This window comes from Helianthus annuus, chromosome 4, assembly GCF_002127325.2.
Source record: "Helianthus annuus cultivar XRQ/B chromosome 4, HanXRQr2.0-SUNRISE, whole genome shotgun sequence".
Lineage (NCBI taxonomy): Eukaryota > Viridiplantae > Streptophyta > Magnoliopsida > Asterales > Asteraceae > Helianthus > Helianthus annuus.
In genome coordinates this window covers 151,931,023-151,946,618 of record NC_035436.2, presented here as the reverse complement: position 1 = coordinate 151,946,618, position 15,596 = coordinate 151,931,023, and the positions used below count along the sequence as shown (strand labels likewise).

The 15,596-nt window shown below is 37.9% G+C and overlaps 3 protein-coding genes and 1 non-coding gene across 4 annotated transcripts; 2 read left to right on the top strand and 2 right to left on the bottom strand.

Moving 5' to 3' along the window:
- Positions 1–1,511: 1,511 nt before the first annotated feature.
- On the bottom strand, positions 1,512–2,195 carry LOC118491343. The gene is made up of 2 exons (XM_035989010.1): positions 2,012–2,195; positions 1,512–1,946 (listed from the first exon to the last, which is right to left on the bottom strand). The coding sequence occupies exons 1-2, from the start codon at positions 2,157–2,159 to the stop codon at positions 1,717–1,719; spliced, it is 378 nt and encodes a 125-aa protein (XP_035844903.1). The 5' UTR covers positions 2,160–2,195; the 3' UTR covers positions 1,512–1,716.
- Positions 2,196–2,216: 21 nt separating this feature from the next.
- LOC118491561 (protein FAR1-RELATED SEQUENCE 5-like) lies at positions 2,217–5,264 on the bottom strand. Its single transcript, XM_035989429.1, has 4 exons — positions 5,120–5,264; positions 3,172–3,467; positions 2,300–3,070; positions 2,217–2,246 (listed from the first exon to the last, which is right to left on the bottom strand). The coding sequence occupies exons 1-4, from the start codon at positions 5,262–5,264 to the stop codon at positions 2,217–2,219; spliced, it is 1,242 nt and encodes a 413-aa protein (XP_035845322.1).
- Positions 5,265–8,806: 3,542 nt separating this feature from the next.
- On the top strand, positions 8,807–10,671 carry LOC110936902 (11S globulin seed storage protein 2-like). The gene is made up of 4 exons (XM_022179310.2): positions 8,807–9,153; positions 9,253–9,524; positions 9,604–10,080; positions 10,166–10,671. Exons 1-4 carry the CDS (start codon positions 8,853–8,855, stop codon positions 10,541–10,543), a joined length of 1,428 nt encoding a protein of 475 aa, XP_022035002.1. The 5' UTR covers positions 8,807–8,852; the 3' UTR covers positions 10,544–10,671.
- A 94-nt stretch (positions 10,672–10,765) lies between these two features.
- Positions 10,766–10,839, top strand: TRNAN-GUU. Its single transcript has one exon. It is a non-coding gene; the product is annotated as a tRNA-Asn (tRNA).
- Positions 10,840–15,596: the final 4,757 nt, after the last annotated feature.

Below are 15,596 nucleotides of genomic sequence, written 5' to 3'. Positions count from 1 at the left end.
CTAGCTCTATACGAGTCGTATACTTGTATTTTTTTTTATTAAAATTTTATTAACCTGTTTTAATGAATTCTAATTATAGAATAATGATAGAAATTATAATAAAAATTATAGAATTTGTAGAAAATTATAGAAAAATACTATTAATTACAAAAAAAAATACTATTAATTACAAAAAAATAGTATTAATTACAAAAAAAATACTATTAATTACAAAAAATACTATTAATTACAAAAAAATACTATTAATTACAAAAATCATTCTTCCCTATAACTATCTATGTAATTAAGATTGGGGTTTGATCTTGGCCTAGGATTCATTATCGATGTATACCATTCTAGACGTGGCAAGTACACATCTTCCCATTGTTCTGTATGGGGTCTTCGGTGGGTCAACCATAGCCCGTGTGCTGGTGGCATAGGATAATCCCCTTCCAGCTTAACATGTATGAAGTGGTTCTCGGTAACATGTGTAAGCGTTATGAATAATGGTTGTTGATTAGCCGGAGGACTTAGTATTGGGAAGTAAGTGGAACTCGCACGCATGGTTGTCGTTAACAGGTGCACCCCGATACCGTACGTTTGTGCAATAAGAAGTCCTGCAAAGGGGAAGTCCATCCAGTGATTCTCCCCTCAACCGGCCACTGAATCCCAAATTAGGCCCTGACGATGCGTGTAAAAATAACCTTCAGCCCATGCTTCAAATATTGGGAACCAGATCGATTCGTTCTGATCCATTTCTTAGACAAGGTCCCTTCGAATAAGCCCCCATGAACTCTGATTCATCCCTAAGCCCACAGCCACAGACCGAAACCCACAATGACCGTCCGGCATCACATCTCGTATGCACGAGACGTACGGATGGAACACTGGCGGAATGGAAGACTTAAACCGTTCGATGATTCCCACGTACTCGTCCCCAATGATTAAAGGAAAACCGTGATCATCTCGTGTCTATTTCTTCTTAGAACTCTTTGAACGGCTTAGGCTCGCTTTGGGTTTTTGGGACCTTATAACCGACTGTTGTGAGGCCTGAGATGGAACGTACGAGCTGTGGCGAGGTTTATCGTACTTACTTTGTCGTGAACCTTCAAAGCACGTGTTTGCATCACTGAAGGAGCTTCACCTCAATTCTTCATCTATACGAGAGGCCTCGTCCAACCTTTCTTGTACCTGCTTTGTTGTTGGTCGGCCACGAGTATTTTGTTGGACAACCGGTGGTTTCTTGGTAGATTTCGTTGGAGTCAACACCGCTTTAATCTTTGAAAGCAGGCTTTTTTGCTGAGCTGGGGGGTGCGACTGTAATTGTTGTCTAACAACATCTAGCTCTTCGACCACGTCAACGGAGTCGTCTATCAATTTACAACTTTGGAAGTTAAGTTTCCGCCAGAAGACGTCTATGTCTTCGAGTTGAATCGGACGCTCTGCACGGTTAAAAACAATATTGTTTAAGTAAAATGAAAAAAGGAAATATATCACACAAGTGTTGTACGTTTAACAATTATTACCTTCACGCATGTACTTTTCTATCCTACAAGCACAGGGCAACCCACAGCTGTGCCACATTTGGCAACCACATGATGAATTAAAGCGCTCCAAGACATCTAGCTTCCTAATTGCCTCTCCATGCAACAAGTCAAGGGCTGTATGGGATACTTTTCCAAGTAGGTGTTGAAACATCGGGTGTTTGTGGTGTTTCATTGTTTTTTCGATGCTTTCTCAAAAAGTCTTCCTTATTTCACCGAACTGTGTCTCAACTATATCCCGGACACAACCAACTACACGTTCCAGTGAGCTCCTATCTAGGACGTATCTCTTTAAGTTGGCGTGTTGGCGCTCAACTCTGTTTGTAGTACGATTACCAAAGTTGCGCCTCTTATCAGTCCACGCAAAGACAAACATCTCCTTATAGTCTTTTAGCCAGTTATCGTACACGTATTTGAAGACTCCTAAAAAGTAAAAATAATTTAATAAAATTTGCATAGGTGAGTCGTATGTTATTAGAAAAACTTACTAGAACGTTTGCACTCCACAAGTCGCTTTCGCATGTTGCGCAAGTGGTAGTCGTAGATGGGTATGGATGGAGACTCAATCAATGTCCCCCAGAATGACAAAAATTTCTTCCAGTCTTCGTCTGTGAAGGCACCCTTGCAGTGCTTCATAACATTCTGTTGTATGTGCCACCTGCAAAGAAGCCTGGAGGCGTTTGCAAAAATACTTTAGCACACGCGCCCATAAGGGCTAGGTCTCTATCCGTTAAAATCACACGTGGCTCCATACATTCATCCAACATTGACTTAACCCTCTCAAGCACCCACACAAAGTTATCACCCCGTTCTTTACTAACAACGGCATGCGCGATAATAAACGATTTGTTGGTAGGCGTCATACCAACAATCTGGATAAAGGGCATATTGTATATGTTTGTCTTGTACGTCGCATCGATCATCATGACGTGGGGCAATGCACGCCACATGACTCTCGAGTCCCGATGAAGAAAGAAGATCTTTGTTACGATCTCTGTTCCGGGTTCTTCCCGTGTCTCGTAAATAAAGTCGTTGTTTATCAGCACATTTTCTAGTGACTGCATGGGAGTCAATCCTTGTCTTTGTTCGGCTCTAATCTTCGCTACAACGTTTTGAACGTCTTTCTGAACATGAAACCTGTCGGGGTCCTGCTTCCTTATCGTTTGAAATATTTTGCGCGGCTCCATGTTTTGAGCTGTCAGCTGCTCGATCAGTTTCATTTCGCTTGGAGTAAACCTTCGCACAAACGAGTGGGCCGACAGGTCCTCACAAAGTTCGTGGTTATGTTCAATTGTTCCGTCTTTTATCTCCCAGGTTTCATATGGGTGGTTTCGGACAGCCAGCAGGTAAAACGGGCAACCGGTTTTTTTGCTTCCAGCTTTTCTAAGTGTTGCTGTACTCTGGTGCTCACCACCACGATCACATTCAAGCCATACCCTCCCGGTTCTTCCCCCGATTTTCTTTGATCGACGGGTGACAATAACGAAACCATCCGCGTTTGCTATTTCTTGTATCCGTTTCTTTAGTTCATCTAAGGAGTTGAAAACCTGTAACATCGACAATATTAATAATAATAATAATAATAATAATAATAATAATAATAATAATAATAATAATAAAATATATATAATAAAATAGTAATTTATACCGTCTTTTTTAAGTACGGACTGTCCAGAATGGGAGGTGCTTCACCACCATATCTACCATATCCTCCAACGTCCGAATTGTTTTGATGAACGTAAGGAGTGCCCGGGGAAATGAATTGCTGATGATCACCGTCTCCTCCGTATCCACCGTATCCCCCGTATCTACCGTATCCACCATATCCACTGTCTCCTCCGTATCCACCGTCTCCTCCGTATCCACCGTCTCCTCCGTATCCACCGTCTCCTCGGTATCCACCGTCTCCTCCGTATCCACCGTTTCCTCCGTATCCACGGTCTCCTCCGTATCCACCGTCTCCTCCGTATCCACCGTCTCCTCGGTATCCACCGTCTCCTCCGTATCCACCGTCTCCTCCGTATCCACCGTTTCCTCCGTATCCACTAGCATGGTATGAGTCATCTACAGGGGCTGTTTCATCAACAGGGGGATGCTTGTTCAAATCTAGAAACGGGCTGTTTTGTTTTCCTTGTATACTAGACACAACCTCCTCTTACTCATTAGAATCGGGAACGCCAGACTCCTCCAAAATAGACAACCGTATCATCATTAGTAAATAATAAACTAAAACAACAAGTAATTAAAACATTTAAGCTAATAACTGTTACCGGAACGCTTTCGTGCCCCCACTTTTCGCTAGAATACTGCCCGAAGATATAGTTTCCGTCCCAATATGATGACATTTCAACACTCCGGGATGATAAGAACGCAAATACAAACAACAAGAGTCTTTCGAATAAATACAAGAAGAAACAGAATGTGTGAATGTGAGTGTTTGTTGAATGCTCGGGTGTGGACCAAGAATGCACTGTAGGTTGCATTTTATGTGAGCTAAAGACGCCTCGTATAGCTCTTTACTCCCCGTATGCCTTTAAGTCATGTCAGACATAGTCTCATCATAGTCAAATCGGTCAGCCCAAGACGCCTCGTATAGGTCTATACGAGGCGTCTAAGTACCCTCGTATTGACCCCTCGTACAGGGCTAGACTCCCCGTCTGATGTGACTGATGTGACGTTGTACGAGGTGCAGAAGCTGGTCGGGAAAAGCAACCCTATACGCCTCGTATAGGGCTATACGAGGCGTCTAGAAGGGTGTGGAAATAGGGAATAAGGTGTGTGAATATGTAGACCCTTTCAGAATTATTAGTGCTAAGCAATTAAAAAACTGTATTATTCCAATAGTTATCTAAGTTGTTTTTATGAGTTAAACGCAATAAAAATGCATGGAAAATGGGTTCAAGCTAAAATGATCATGTCGAAACTGGAAATTTGGTTCGGTTATGGGTTGGGCTGAGGAAGTTTTAGGGTTTAGCAATACAACATCATGCCCGCCTAGCCAATCACCATACAAAGAAAAGAGGCCCAAGACCAAAGACAAAATACTAGAGCTTGGTAAACAACTCGATCTCATCTTAGATATTATACTTGCAATCATATTGCCTCAAGAGTCAAGCCCAAATGAATAAATTAGCCAAACGTCAACGCACAAATAGACCAGTACGCAAATTAATGCACAACGAAACCGGTGTACTCCATGTAAGGATGTCAATTCCTAACATGACTTAAAACACGACATGAACACAATGGATTTTCAGTTATCCATTCTGATCCATTTGACTAAATTGGTTGTGTTTAGATTGACATGCTTAATTTATATGAAAACATGTCGTGCTAAGGTTGTTTATGACCATTAAACGTGTTTAAAGTTCGTTATACCTGCATAGAACTTGATTACCACCCCGCCAACACGTTTAAATAAATGAAGTACATGAATTTAAGTGTGTCCAGGTTTTGATTAATCTAGGGTCTAAATATGATAGGCTGAGGTATCAAATAGATGTAATGGTTATTGGGTTTTGAGAATGGATTGTAATGGTTATTTTCAACAAACCACGTATACAAAAAACGTAATTAACTCTAAAACCACAATTCACCCAACACATCCAAATCTATGTTTATTAATTCCTCTGGCTCAGTCGTTTCCCTGCCTCCTAACCCTATATCGGTTGTCCTCTCCCTGTCTCTACTTTTCTCTGTTTGATTCAGGTAACACCCATGTTTTCCTAGCTTTGTTTCCATCGATAACTGACACTTGCATTTTAAAAGTTTGCTTTCGGTTATATTACAAATTCTTTTATATGGTCTCTTATTCTTCTAAATTATTCCATCATCAATTTGACTAGTTATCTTTACATTTACTAAGCTAATGAGCATGGATAACCATAAAACAAACACGCACTAGTGAAGATTTGTCTTGTAATGTAATGTTTTCAGTTGTAACGACAACATTTCAACAAATAATAGGATCAGTTTGGTTGTAATTTTGTTTCACAAGTGTTGCTTAGTTTATATGTTTCTATACTGACTAACTTTACGCCAAATAATGTTAAGATTAACAAGGAAAAACACTAGTATAAAGAGGTATGTCTCAGGGAGTTCCATACCATTTGTTTAGTTCATTTGACAACTCTGTGTGTTTTCTTTTTATATACAAAGGGCTCCAGAATTTTGTTTCGCGTGGCGGCTTTTTATAGGCTTCTTTATAATCATAACCAAAATGTTAGACAACATACCATTTGACATCCTGGTGGAAATCATCAAAAGACTTCCTACCAAGTCGTTGATTCAATTCTGAACCGTCTCCAAAACATGGAAGTCTCTGATTGATGGTACTGATTTTATTTCTCATCAACAAGTACATCTACTTGTAAGGTATGTGACAACAGCTTTGGATTTGGTCTTTGGACATCTTAAAGTTGGATGATGACTTGGATTCCGAGAAAGAGAGTTAAAGAAGGTTCCGAGTTTGCTAAACAAAGTTATTCCGAGTTTAATGTTCTGAAGAATAGAATATTCCAAGTTTATGTTTGTTGGTTCGAGTTTATGACGAGGTTATAAAGAACTGAAGATTCCGAATTTAGAATTCCGAGTTTGTTCTTTATTATTGTTGTTCCGAGTTTGGTTATAAAGAACTGAAGATTCCGAGTTTAGAATTCCGACTTTGTCCTTTATTATTGTTGTTCCGAGTTTGTTAATTGTAACGTAGGCCTAGCCCAGTTTGCATGTAAGTGTATTATTTAAACAGATTATGCATTAGGGTTTTAGGTTACACACAAGTAAGAGAGAGTTTTAGAGAGAGAAAACAGAGAATGGTTGTGAGTTCTCTTAGGGTATTGATTGATTGTAAACAGTTGTTGGATAATCAATAGATACCGGATTTGAAAGTGTTTTCTGTGTTCGATCACCCGATAAACTTGATTCTGTATTTGTATGATCTATCAAGGGGATTCCGTATCCTTGGTTGATTGTCAATCTCATGATCAATCCACAGTTAAGAGGACCTACGTTGTAAACATGTCAATGGGAATTGTAAGATATATATTAAACAGGACGTATATGAACTACCAGTTTGTAAAAATGTAATCATAACTATTATTTATGATAAGATATACACGATAATCTTCTCAAAATAATAGATCCGAATATTTATATATTATTACGTCACTAATAATATATGAAGCTAAAAATTATCTTCTGGTGAGGATCTCTTACGGCTATCTCAAATGAGTACTTCGAATGCTCCTATTTCTTTAGGTAATTGTCAAGACAACAACGTATGTTAGCTTCACCGCATTGGATGGGTGTTTTCTTTGTAAACCACCATCGGACGTGAGAGTAAGTGTTGACAATGATTATGGTTGTCCAAGATAATCAGATTATTTATAAGAATGTATGTGTAGTAGGCTTGAATGGAGTTAATGACATTTCTCTCAAATGAGAGTGAATATTTACACCTCTAGTACCTAATCTAGCCTCCAACCGTTATATGTTATATGTGAACCATCATTTTCGATTTCCCAACAGTCACCCTACCTGGTTGTCACATCAGGGTCTTACCAAGAATCCTTGGGTCATAGTCTTTGTCTATCGGTTCCGGCCAACATTGTATGGGTACCGTAGCTCATTAAATGCACGTCTTATCGCTAGATTTGAGTATCTTGCTCTTCTTCGGTTACCTTCCAGCGTCAAACAATGTACTTTACTCTTTCGGATCTCAGTAGTTCGCCCAGTCCAATTGTTTCCGTTTGCTCTACCTTTTGTTAGGTCAGTATTTGTACAATTGTCAGTGGCGGAACTAGCCCATTAAATTAGGGGTATCCCAAAAAAAAAAAAAAAAAAAAACTTTTACCGTGCAATCATACAATTATAAAAACGATAACGACGACATTAAATAAAGTTTAATATGGAAATCCATCTCCGACGAACGTTCAGGAAAACTCACTGGCAAAAACAATAGCGGCGACATGCGTATTAACGACGACCTCATTACCGGCAAACATGTCGTCGCTAATGCCTATAGCGATGATTTTCGAGGCGACTTACGTCACCGCTAAAGCTTGTTTCTTGTAGTGTTTATTGGCTTCTTTGTAAACACCAATTCAATTGACATTAGCGTGTTTGTTTATTTGAGTATAAACTCTATTTTTTCTTATGTTCTTAAAACTTTTTTCTTAAACTGCATAAACTAAAATTCTGCATAAAATTAAACTGGGCTTATCAGAAAGAATGCTAGAAAGAATGCTGGGCTTAGTTTCAATTGGGTTCCCTTATTTTATAAGTTAATTTAGGTTGGTTAGAGGTATCCTTATATTATTTTAGAGGTATCCTTTGTTTAAAAAAATAAACTACGCATACGGACTTTAGCCGTAGCTCCGTTCCGCCCCTGACAACTGTACAAGCCAAAGTATTACTTGTCACAGATTACTAGACTGAGTTGAGAGTTACCCCTTCAATGTACTTCCACATTTATTCGCTCACTGTATACTTCTTGTTTTCTTATACATTTACCTCAACTGGCATCATCACAGCCAATAAACAATACTAATAATCAATTACTTTCATTAATAACTAGCAGTAAAAATTCCTAACCAGTACTAAAGAGTTGAATGCAGGATCAATTACTTCCATAGATAACTAGTCAAAATCCTAACCATTACTAAAGGGTTGACATATGCTTTGCAGATGACAATTTCAATATCAGAAGTGTTCTAAGTTTATATATATAATTTATATTTTATAACATAACAAACAATGTGACAGTACAATAGTATAATTCGATAATGCCTAGTGAAAAAATAAAACATAAAATATGAAATAACATGCCTACAATACACTAGTAACAAAAATAAACAACATATCCGAACTCCTTAGTATGTGTTGTGTAAATAACAAATACATTGTTTTTCCAACTTTCTAAAAACATACAAATTCAATCAAAACCAAAAGCACGAATGAATATTGTTACATCTATAAAACTCCAAAATCCCAACACCACACAACACACACACTCTACCACCACCAGCGGCAATGTGCTCCGCCCCTTTTAACATCCCATCGCCGCCGCCACCCCTCCGCCATTCACCACCAATCTGAATACCTTGCATGGAATATTCCTATACTTGTCCAGTTGTCCAGAAAAAGACACCACCATTGCCAAGTGTATATCCATCATCCAACACCTCCATCAACCTCCAGTGCAAGTGGCGATCATGGCTACGCAAAACAGAACCCTTACGCCACACTCTCTTCCACTAACCCTATAAAACCACCCCACCACCCTCCCCTTACCCTCACACCACTTCTCATTCCTCGTCTAGCACACCAACCATGGTTGCTACAAAACTCATCCTCGGCTTCTTCCTCTGCCTCCTCCTCGGCACCACCGTCCTCGCCACCACCCGCTCTCCCCGCCTCAGCGGCCCCGAGTTCTGCAACCTCCGGAACCTCACCACCTTCCAACCCACCCAACGCCTCGAGTTCGAAGGCGGTTTCATTGAATCCTATTGGAATGTAAACGATGAAGAGTACCAGTGTCTGGGAACGTACCCGTCTAGGATGACGTTACAACACAACTCTCTTTTCCTTCCGAGCTTCCAACCATTCCCCCGTCTGCTCTTCATTGAACAAGGTTCATAATCATATATACATTCGCTTTGTCTTCAATCTGAACTAGGATCATTTCGAAACGATCGGGTATTTATTATTAATAAGAATGGTGGTTTTACAGGTGAAGGGCTTGTAGGAATTCAACTTCCAGGATGTGCTGAAACATTTGACACCGGAGTACAACAGATCTGGCATCAACATGAGCAGCAGCCACGAAGGATGGATCCCTCGGCAGACTCGCACCAGAAAGTACATCGGTTCCGACAAGGAGACATCATTGCCATTCCCGCAGGTGCTGTCTACTGGACTTACAATGATAGGAACCAACAAGTGGTGGCTGTCATTGTTGACGACGTCAACAACCCCGCCAACCAGCTCGACTTGCAAGCTAAGGTTCGTAAGAATTCAAAAGAACTGAAAAACTGTATCGGTGAATGATAGTCTAAAATGGTATTATATATATTTGTGGCAGATATCTTTCCTGGCTGGTGGAATTTCAAGGAAGCACATTCAAGGACTACAAAACATTCAAAGACAACAAGGCAGAAAAAGAAGTCCCTTTGGTGGGCAGGAGGAAGTTGCCAAAGGCAATGTCTACTCGGGTTTCGATACCGAATTACTCGCAGAGGCGTTTAACTGCGAACCATACATCGTGAGGGCATTGCAGGAGTCCAGCAACCGTGGGGTTATTGTCCAGGTACAGCAACAGATGGAATTCGTCACTCCGGACGAAGGACAAGAACAAATGCGACAACGTAGATCAAGAGGAGGACCATCTAATGGTGTCGAAGAAACGATATGCAGTGCTAAACTTGTGTTCAACTTGGATAACCAAAGAGAGGCCGATGTCTTCAACCGCCAAGCTGGAAAACTCAACATGGTCAACGAACACAAACTGCCCATTCTATCTCTCATGGACCTCAGTGCCGAGAAAGGATACCTTCAACCGGTAATCAATCGCTTAACTTAGATTTGTTATTGCCACTAATTGTAATTTACTATTTTAATTAATTCTTTCATTTTGCCACATACAGAATGCGTTAGTCTCGCCACACTGGACAGTGAACAGCCACACAGTCGTCTATGTGCTCAGCGGAGATGCACAAGTTCAGGTGGTGTCTAACAACGGTGAAGCCGTGTTAAACGAGCAAGTCAGCAGAGGTGACATTTTCCCAGTGCCGCAGTTCTTCGCCACAACAGCTCGGGCTGGACAAAACGGGTTAGAGTGGGTAGCATTCAAGACCAACAGGGCTCCACTGAAGAGCCCATTAGCAGGGTACACATCGGTGTTCCGAGCCATGCCGCTCGAAGTGATCAGCTACTCGTATCAGGTGTCACCGAGCCAGGCTCAGAGCTTGAAACTCAACAGGGAGACCGAGAGCATACTGTTTTCTCCACAGAGCCAGTACTAGGCAAAGTAAATGTACGAGAGCGATGAGGCAGGCCACTAAACTAGATTAAGTTGTCCTTTCGTTGTTTGTGTGTACGGGAATAAATCTGTATGAATAAGAAGTTCAGATGTTATGGTTTTGTATGTAAAGTTTGGCATCTGAATAATCTAAGTATTTTTCTGGAATACGTCTTTACCTAAACATTTTTTAACAGAGATAATAATTTAAGTAAATATGGCAAAAGCTGGAATAGCTCAGTTGGTTAGAGCGTGTGGCTGTTAACCACAAGGTCGGAGGTTCAAGCCCTCCTTCTAGCGTTTTTTGTTTTCTTTATTGGAAATTGTTTGGATTTTAGATGGGTATAATATAAGATGAATAAAAATTATATAATAATAAAAAACCAGATTCTGGACCAAACCCAGGTTTTAAATCCGGTTCGGATTTCTTCAAAGGAAGACAACCAGATCCCTCCATTTGGGCTTGGAGTTAATAGTGTTATATATAGTAGGTGTGTTGTACTGCATTTAGACACTTATACCTGATTATATGGACGTGATTAGTCTTCATACGTGATTACCATGAGTTTTTCAGGATTTAAAACCCGTTTTTAATGGTCCAATTGGGGGGTCAAGCATAAAAGTTCATGTCAAAACAGAAAATTTGTTTTGGGTCAAGGTGATGTGAACCACGGATTGGGATGCAGAGTTTTAGCGATCCAACATTAGGCCCGCAAGCCAATCACCAAACAAGAAAAGGGACCCAAATCTGAAAATTTGAGCTCGGCCTCAAGCCCAAGTGATTAAATTGTACAAAATGTTGGAATCAATTCACATTGAGATGGGCGAGCTCAATCAAAGAATGCCAATCGCTACCATCACTAAAACATGACACGAAAAAAAATTTGTATACGAGTTATCTTTTTCTAATTCGTTTAATTAGCTAGATTGTATTTGGTTTGACTTCTTTAACTCGTCTAATAAAACGGATCGTGTTCATATTGACTTTGTTAATTCATTTAATTAAATAAGTCATGTCCAAGTTATGCTAAAACCAAAAAGTCCATCACGCGCCTATGGCTTCATTATAACCCTGCCAACCCTTTTAAATAGATAGGTTGGATTACTTTATTAGTGTCTAGTTTAGGGTTGATCAAATAATATATGAATTGTGTTCAGGATCATTAATTTCAAATTGTACATATGTACAATGTGTCCTCGTGGCAGGATGGGAGAAAAAAAGAAAGTAGTTAATCAAGGGAGAAAATAGGGTTGGAGGAACTAATGTTTTAAAAACCGTTTTTAAATCATACCAGGTTGGGCTATGAAATTGTCAATCGGTTGAACCAGGTTGTATCGGGCGGTTCAACCGTGTTACTAGTTAACCCTATAATTCCATAAATTACAATTAGGATTTATGTAACTGATCTTGGTTTTGTCTAAAAAATCACCTATTTTCTTATTAAATATTAAGTACTAGGTTATAACCCCGTGTATTACACGGGTTTAATAAATAAATATTATATAATAAATAATAAAACAATATATCTTTAAAAACCTTCTTTATTGCTCGGGTTGAATAAATATAATTTCATATATTAAATAATAAAATGTTATAACTATAAGAACAATATGTATTGTACGGGTTGAATAAATGTAATTCTATATACCAAATAATAAAAAGGTTATATCTTTAAAATAACGTGTATTACACGGGTTAAATAAATGTAATATTGTTTACCAAATAATAAAAAAAGTTATATTTTAAAAAACCCTCGTGTATTACTCGGGTTGAGTAAATATGATTTTATATACCAAATAATAAGAAAAATATATATAAAAAGCTAACGGATATACTCGGTACGTGTACGTGATAGATATGGTGATTGCGAAGATGATTATTGAAAATGAAAGATACAGTGACCAAACATGTTATTCAATAAGCAAATAAGCAGGCATTTGAGTGATAAAATATAAATTATATTTAAAAAAACTCATAATAAATCTAATTTTATATATAAAGTAATATTGAAAGTTATATACAATTTGTTTAATAATTATGTAATAAAATCGATATAATATTTTTTTAATAATGAAAATAAAAATAAATAATATATTAATACAAAGTTTGATTTTGATGATAAATAATTTGGTTCGGTTTTATGTCTAGCATTATATATACCATGGTAGAAGTTTATAGTTTATTAGAGAAAATTACATCATCGAAAAAATTAAGAATAAATTTGTATATTATAAAAAAAAATGAGAAGTATACATTAAATTTAAACTAAATAATAGTTATCTATAATTAAGTAGAAAAGATGAGTTAAGTGCTATTTACGTCACGTCCCTGTGGTTTGTTCACTTTTGTCATTTCAGGTCAAATTTCAAAATTGTACCATTTTTCACCCTGACATATTGAAAACGTGTCATTTCAGTCCAAAAAAATAACCGCAGTTAAAAAATTCAGTTAGCTTAGGGTAAAATTCGTTTGTTTCTAAGCAGCTGGTCACGGGTTCGATCCTGACCAGGTGCAATTTTGACTGTGGTTACCCTTAAACTAACTGAATTTTTTAAATGTGGTTATTTTTTTAGACTGAAATGTCACGTTTCCAAAATGTTAGGAAGGAAACAGTGCAATTTTAAAATGTGGTCTGAAATAGCAAAAGTAAACAAACCACATGGACGTAAATGACACTTAACTCAGAAAAGATTAAATAAAATAATATTTAGTAGAAGAGTTAATTTACGCACAATTTAGACTAACAAACATTTTCTCCGAATAGCATAGTTGAATTGTTGAATGCAATTACACGTTATATTTTTTTCTCCACATCAAGATGCTTTATCTCTTTTGCATGAGTTTAGGTGACTTAAAAATAGCCGTTGTATGAATTTTTTAAAGTGGTTTTTTTTTTTTTGGATAATGCTTGTATTAGAAAAGATTAAATTAAATACTAATTATCCATAAGAGTTTAAACTAAATAATATTTAGTAGGATGTTTATCTATAATTGATTAGAAAAATTAGAAAAAAAATAAACTAAATAAACTAAATAATAGAAAAATTAAAAGATACATAACCTAATATAATGACAAGTGTCCCAAAGATGGTTTCTTTTATTATATAGTATAGATTTTAAGAGCATTTTTATTATTTATAAACAATATTACCTTGGACGAGATGGGTAACAATTTCATCAATAATGAAATATTGGAATGTAAGACACTAGATCAATTACCCGAAATATGGAAGACAAGTATTACCTAAATATCCTATTTTATTAAAAGAGAAAAATGCCCGGATAGTCCCTGTGATTTTGCATTTTTTCACCTATAGTCCCCAACTTTCTAAAACTACATGAATAGTCCCCAACTTTTCATTTTTTGTTCCCGGATAGTCCCTGGGTCTAACTTCAGTTTTTTTTCTGTTAAGTGGGTGTGAAATGACTATAATGCCCTTACTAATACAAATGTTTTAATTATTTAATATTAAAAGAAATTTTAAATGGGTCCACCATCCTCATCTTCTTCATCAGTTCAACCCAACAACCCACCCCAAACTTTATCTTCTTTACAAAACCCACCCCACCCCAATCTTACCCCATCGGCCATCATCAAACCACCATCCTTAACTCTAAATAATACTTAGAAATTAATAACCAAATCGTCGTTGCCTCGGAGGACGATTACGTCGGCGGAGCCTCAGATCTGACCGGTTGTTGCCGGAGAAAGAGTAGGCGGAGGTTTTCCGGCGAGTTTCCAGTGGCGGAGAGGCGGGAGAATCAACGGTTTCGAGAATTCTTCGTCGCAGTACGGACAGACGATGGCATCTTCGGTTGTGACTTGTGTGATTTGTTGAAGTTGTGTGGAAGTAAGTAAATCACTTAAAATGATTTAGGGATTGTGAGTGGGTTGTATATTAAACGATGGTTGGGTTTTTTTATTTTTTTAACATCTGTTGGAAGCTTCAAAATCTATGTTCCACTAATTTGTCACTGCCATCAATTCATCCTTCAAAGAATGTGTTTTTTTCTTTAAATGGTTGTATTGGGGTGACACACTTGATGGGTCCTTCCCATTAAAAATGTGAATAATAATCACTCTCTGTTTGGACGTCTGCGTCGTCGTCGGAATCTCGCGGGAGTACAACCTTCACCAGAATCCTGTACACTTTAGATAAATTGTTGATGGAGTTTGACTGAAGATCATTCATAGTTGGTGTTGATTGTCGAAAAGTTGAACCACTCATAGAAAATCTCACCGGAAAATGATTTCTGATTCAAATGAAACCTACCGGAATCTTGCCGGAAAATCGCCGGGATCAACAATTTCAGGTGATGTGGACTTGTTATTTTTCCGGCGGGGTGAGATGGAAGTGGTGGTGGAAGGTAAATATTGGAGAAGATGATGAGGGTGTGGTGGGTGGTGGGTCCCACATCATTTTTAAGTATTACTTATTTCTTTTTAATTATTAATTTAACAAGTAAGGGTATTTTTGTCATTTCACATCATTTTAATAGAGAAAAGTAACTGAAGTTAGACCCAGGGACTATCCGGGAACAAAAAATGAAAACTTGAGGACTATTCAGGTAGTTTTAGAAAGTTGGGGACTATAGGTGAAAAAATGTGAAACCACAGGGACTATCCGGGCATTTTTCTCTTATTAAAATTTAAAAATCAAATTGCAAAATAACTCAAACCAGTCCAACGGTTTAAACCGGTGGAACTGGATTTACCCCAGTACATAAGACATACCAAACATGGCAAAGCGGGTGGGTCGGGTCAGGTTGCGGGTCAAAATGAGTTCGGGTTGAAATGGGTTTCAGGTTGAGTTGGGTTGGTTTAGAAGTATAATACGTGTGATGTTGGCGGCACCACTTTTTTTTTAATTCGTCTAGTAACAAATTCAAAATGCTTAACACGAACTTTTCATAAGTGAATTTCAACAATTTATCAAATGAAATTTAGGATGTTAGGAGTGGTTAAACACTTGAGAGTGACAAACTAAAAAATCAACCAATGAGAGTGTGTTATATAAAAGTGGTAAACTTTGCTCAAAATGTTGGCAATGGTTTA

Bases quoted from the DNA above. Each gene is read 5' to 3' on its own strand.
- LOC110936902 (XM_022179310.2), top strand. From the start codon at position 8,853: ATGGTTGCTACAAAACTCATCCTCGGCTTCTTCCTCTGCCTCCTCCTC. The intron at 9,525-9,603 runs GTTCGTAAGAAT...TATTTGTGGCAG, and splicing joins AGCTCGACTTGCAAGCTAAG to ATATCTTTCCTGGCTGGTGG. The intron at 10,081-10,165 runs GTAATCAATCGC...TGCCACATACAG, and splicing joins AGAAAGGATACCTTCAACCG to AATGCGTTAGTCTCGCCACA.
- LOC118491343 (XM_035989010.1), bottom strand. From the start codon at position 2,159: ATGAAGCACTGCAAGGGTGCCTTCACAGACGAAGACTGGAAGAAATTT. The intron at 1,947-2,011 runs GTAAGTTTTTCT...TTTACTTTTTAG, and splicing joins TGTGGAGTGCAAACGTTCTA to GAGTCTTCAAATACGTGTAC.
- LOC118491561 (XM_035989429.1), bottom strand. From the start codon at position 5,264: ATGGAAACAAAGCTAGGAAAACATGGGTGTTACCTGAATCAAACAGAG. The intron at 3,468-5,119 runs GTGAATTGTGGT...GTGGATACGGAG, and splicing joins CATAGATTTGGATGTGTTGG to GAGACCGTGGATACGGAGGA. The intron at 3,071-3,171 runs GTATAAATTACT...TCGATGTTACAG, and splicing joins GTCCGTACTTAAAAAAGACG to GTTTTCAACTCCTTAGATGA.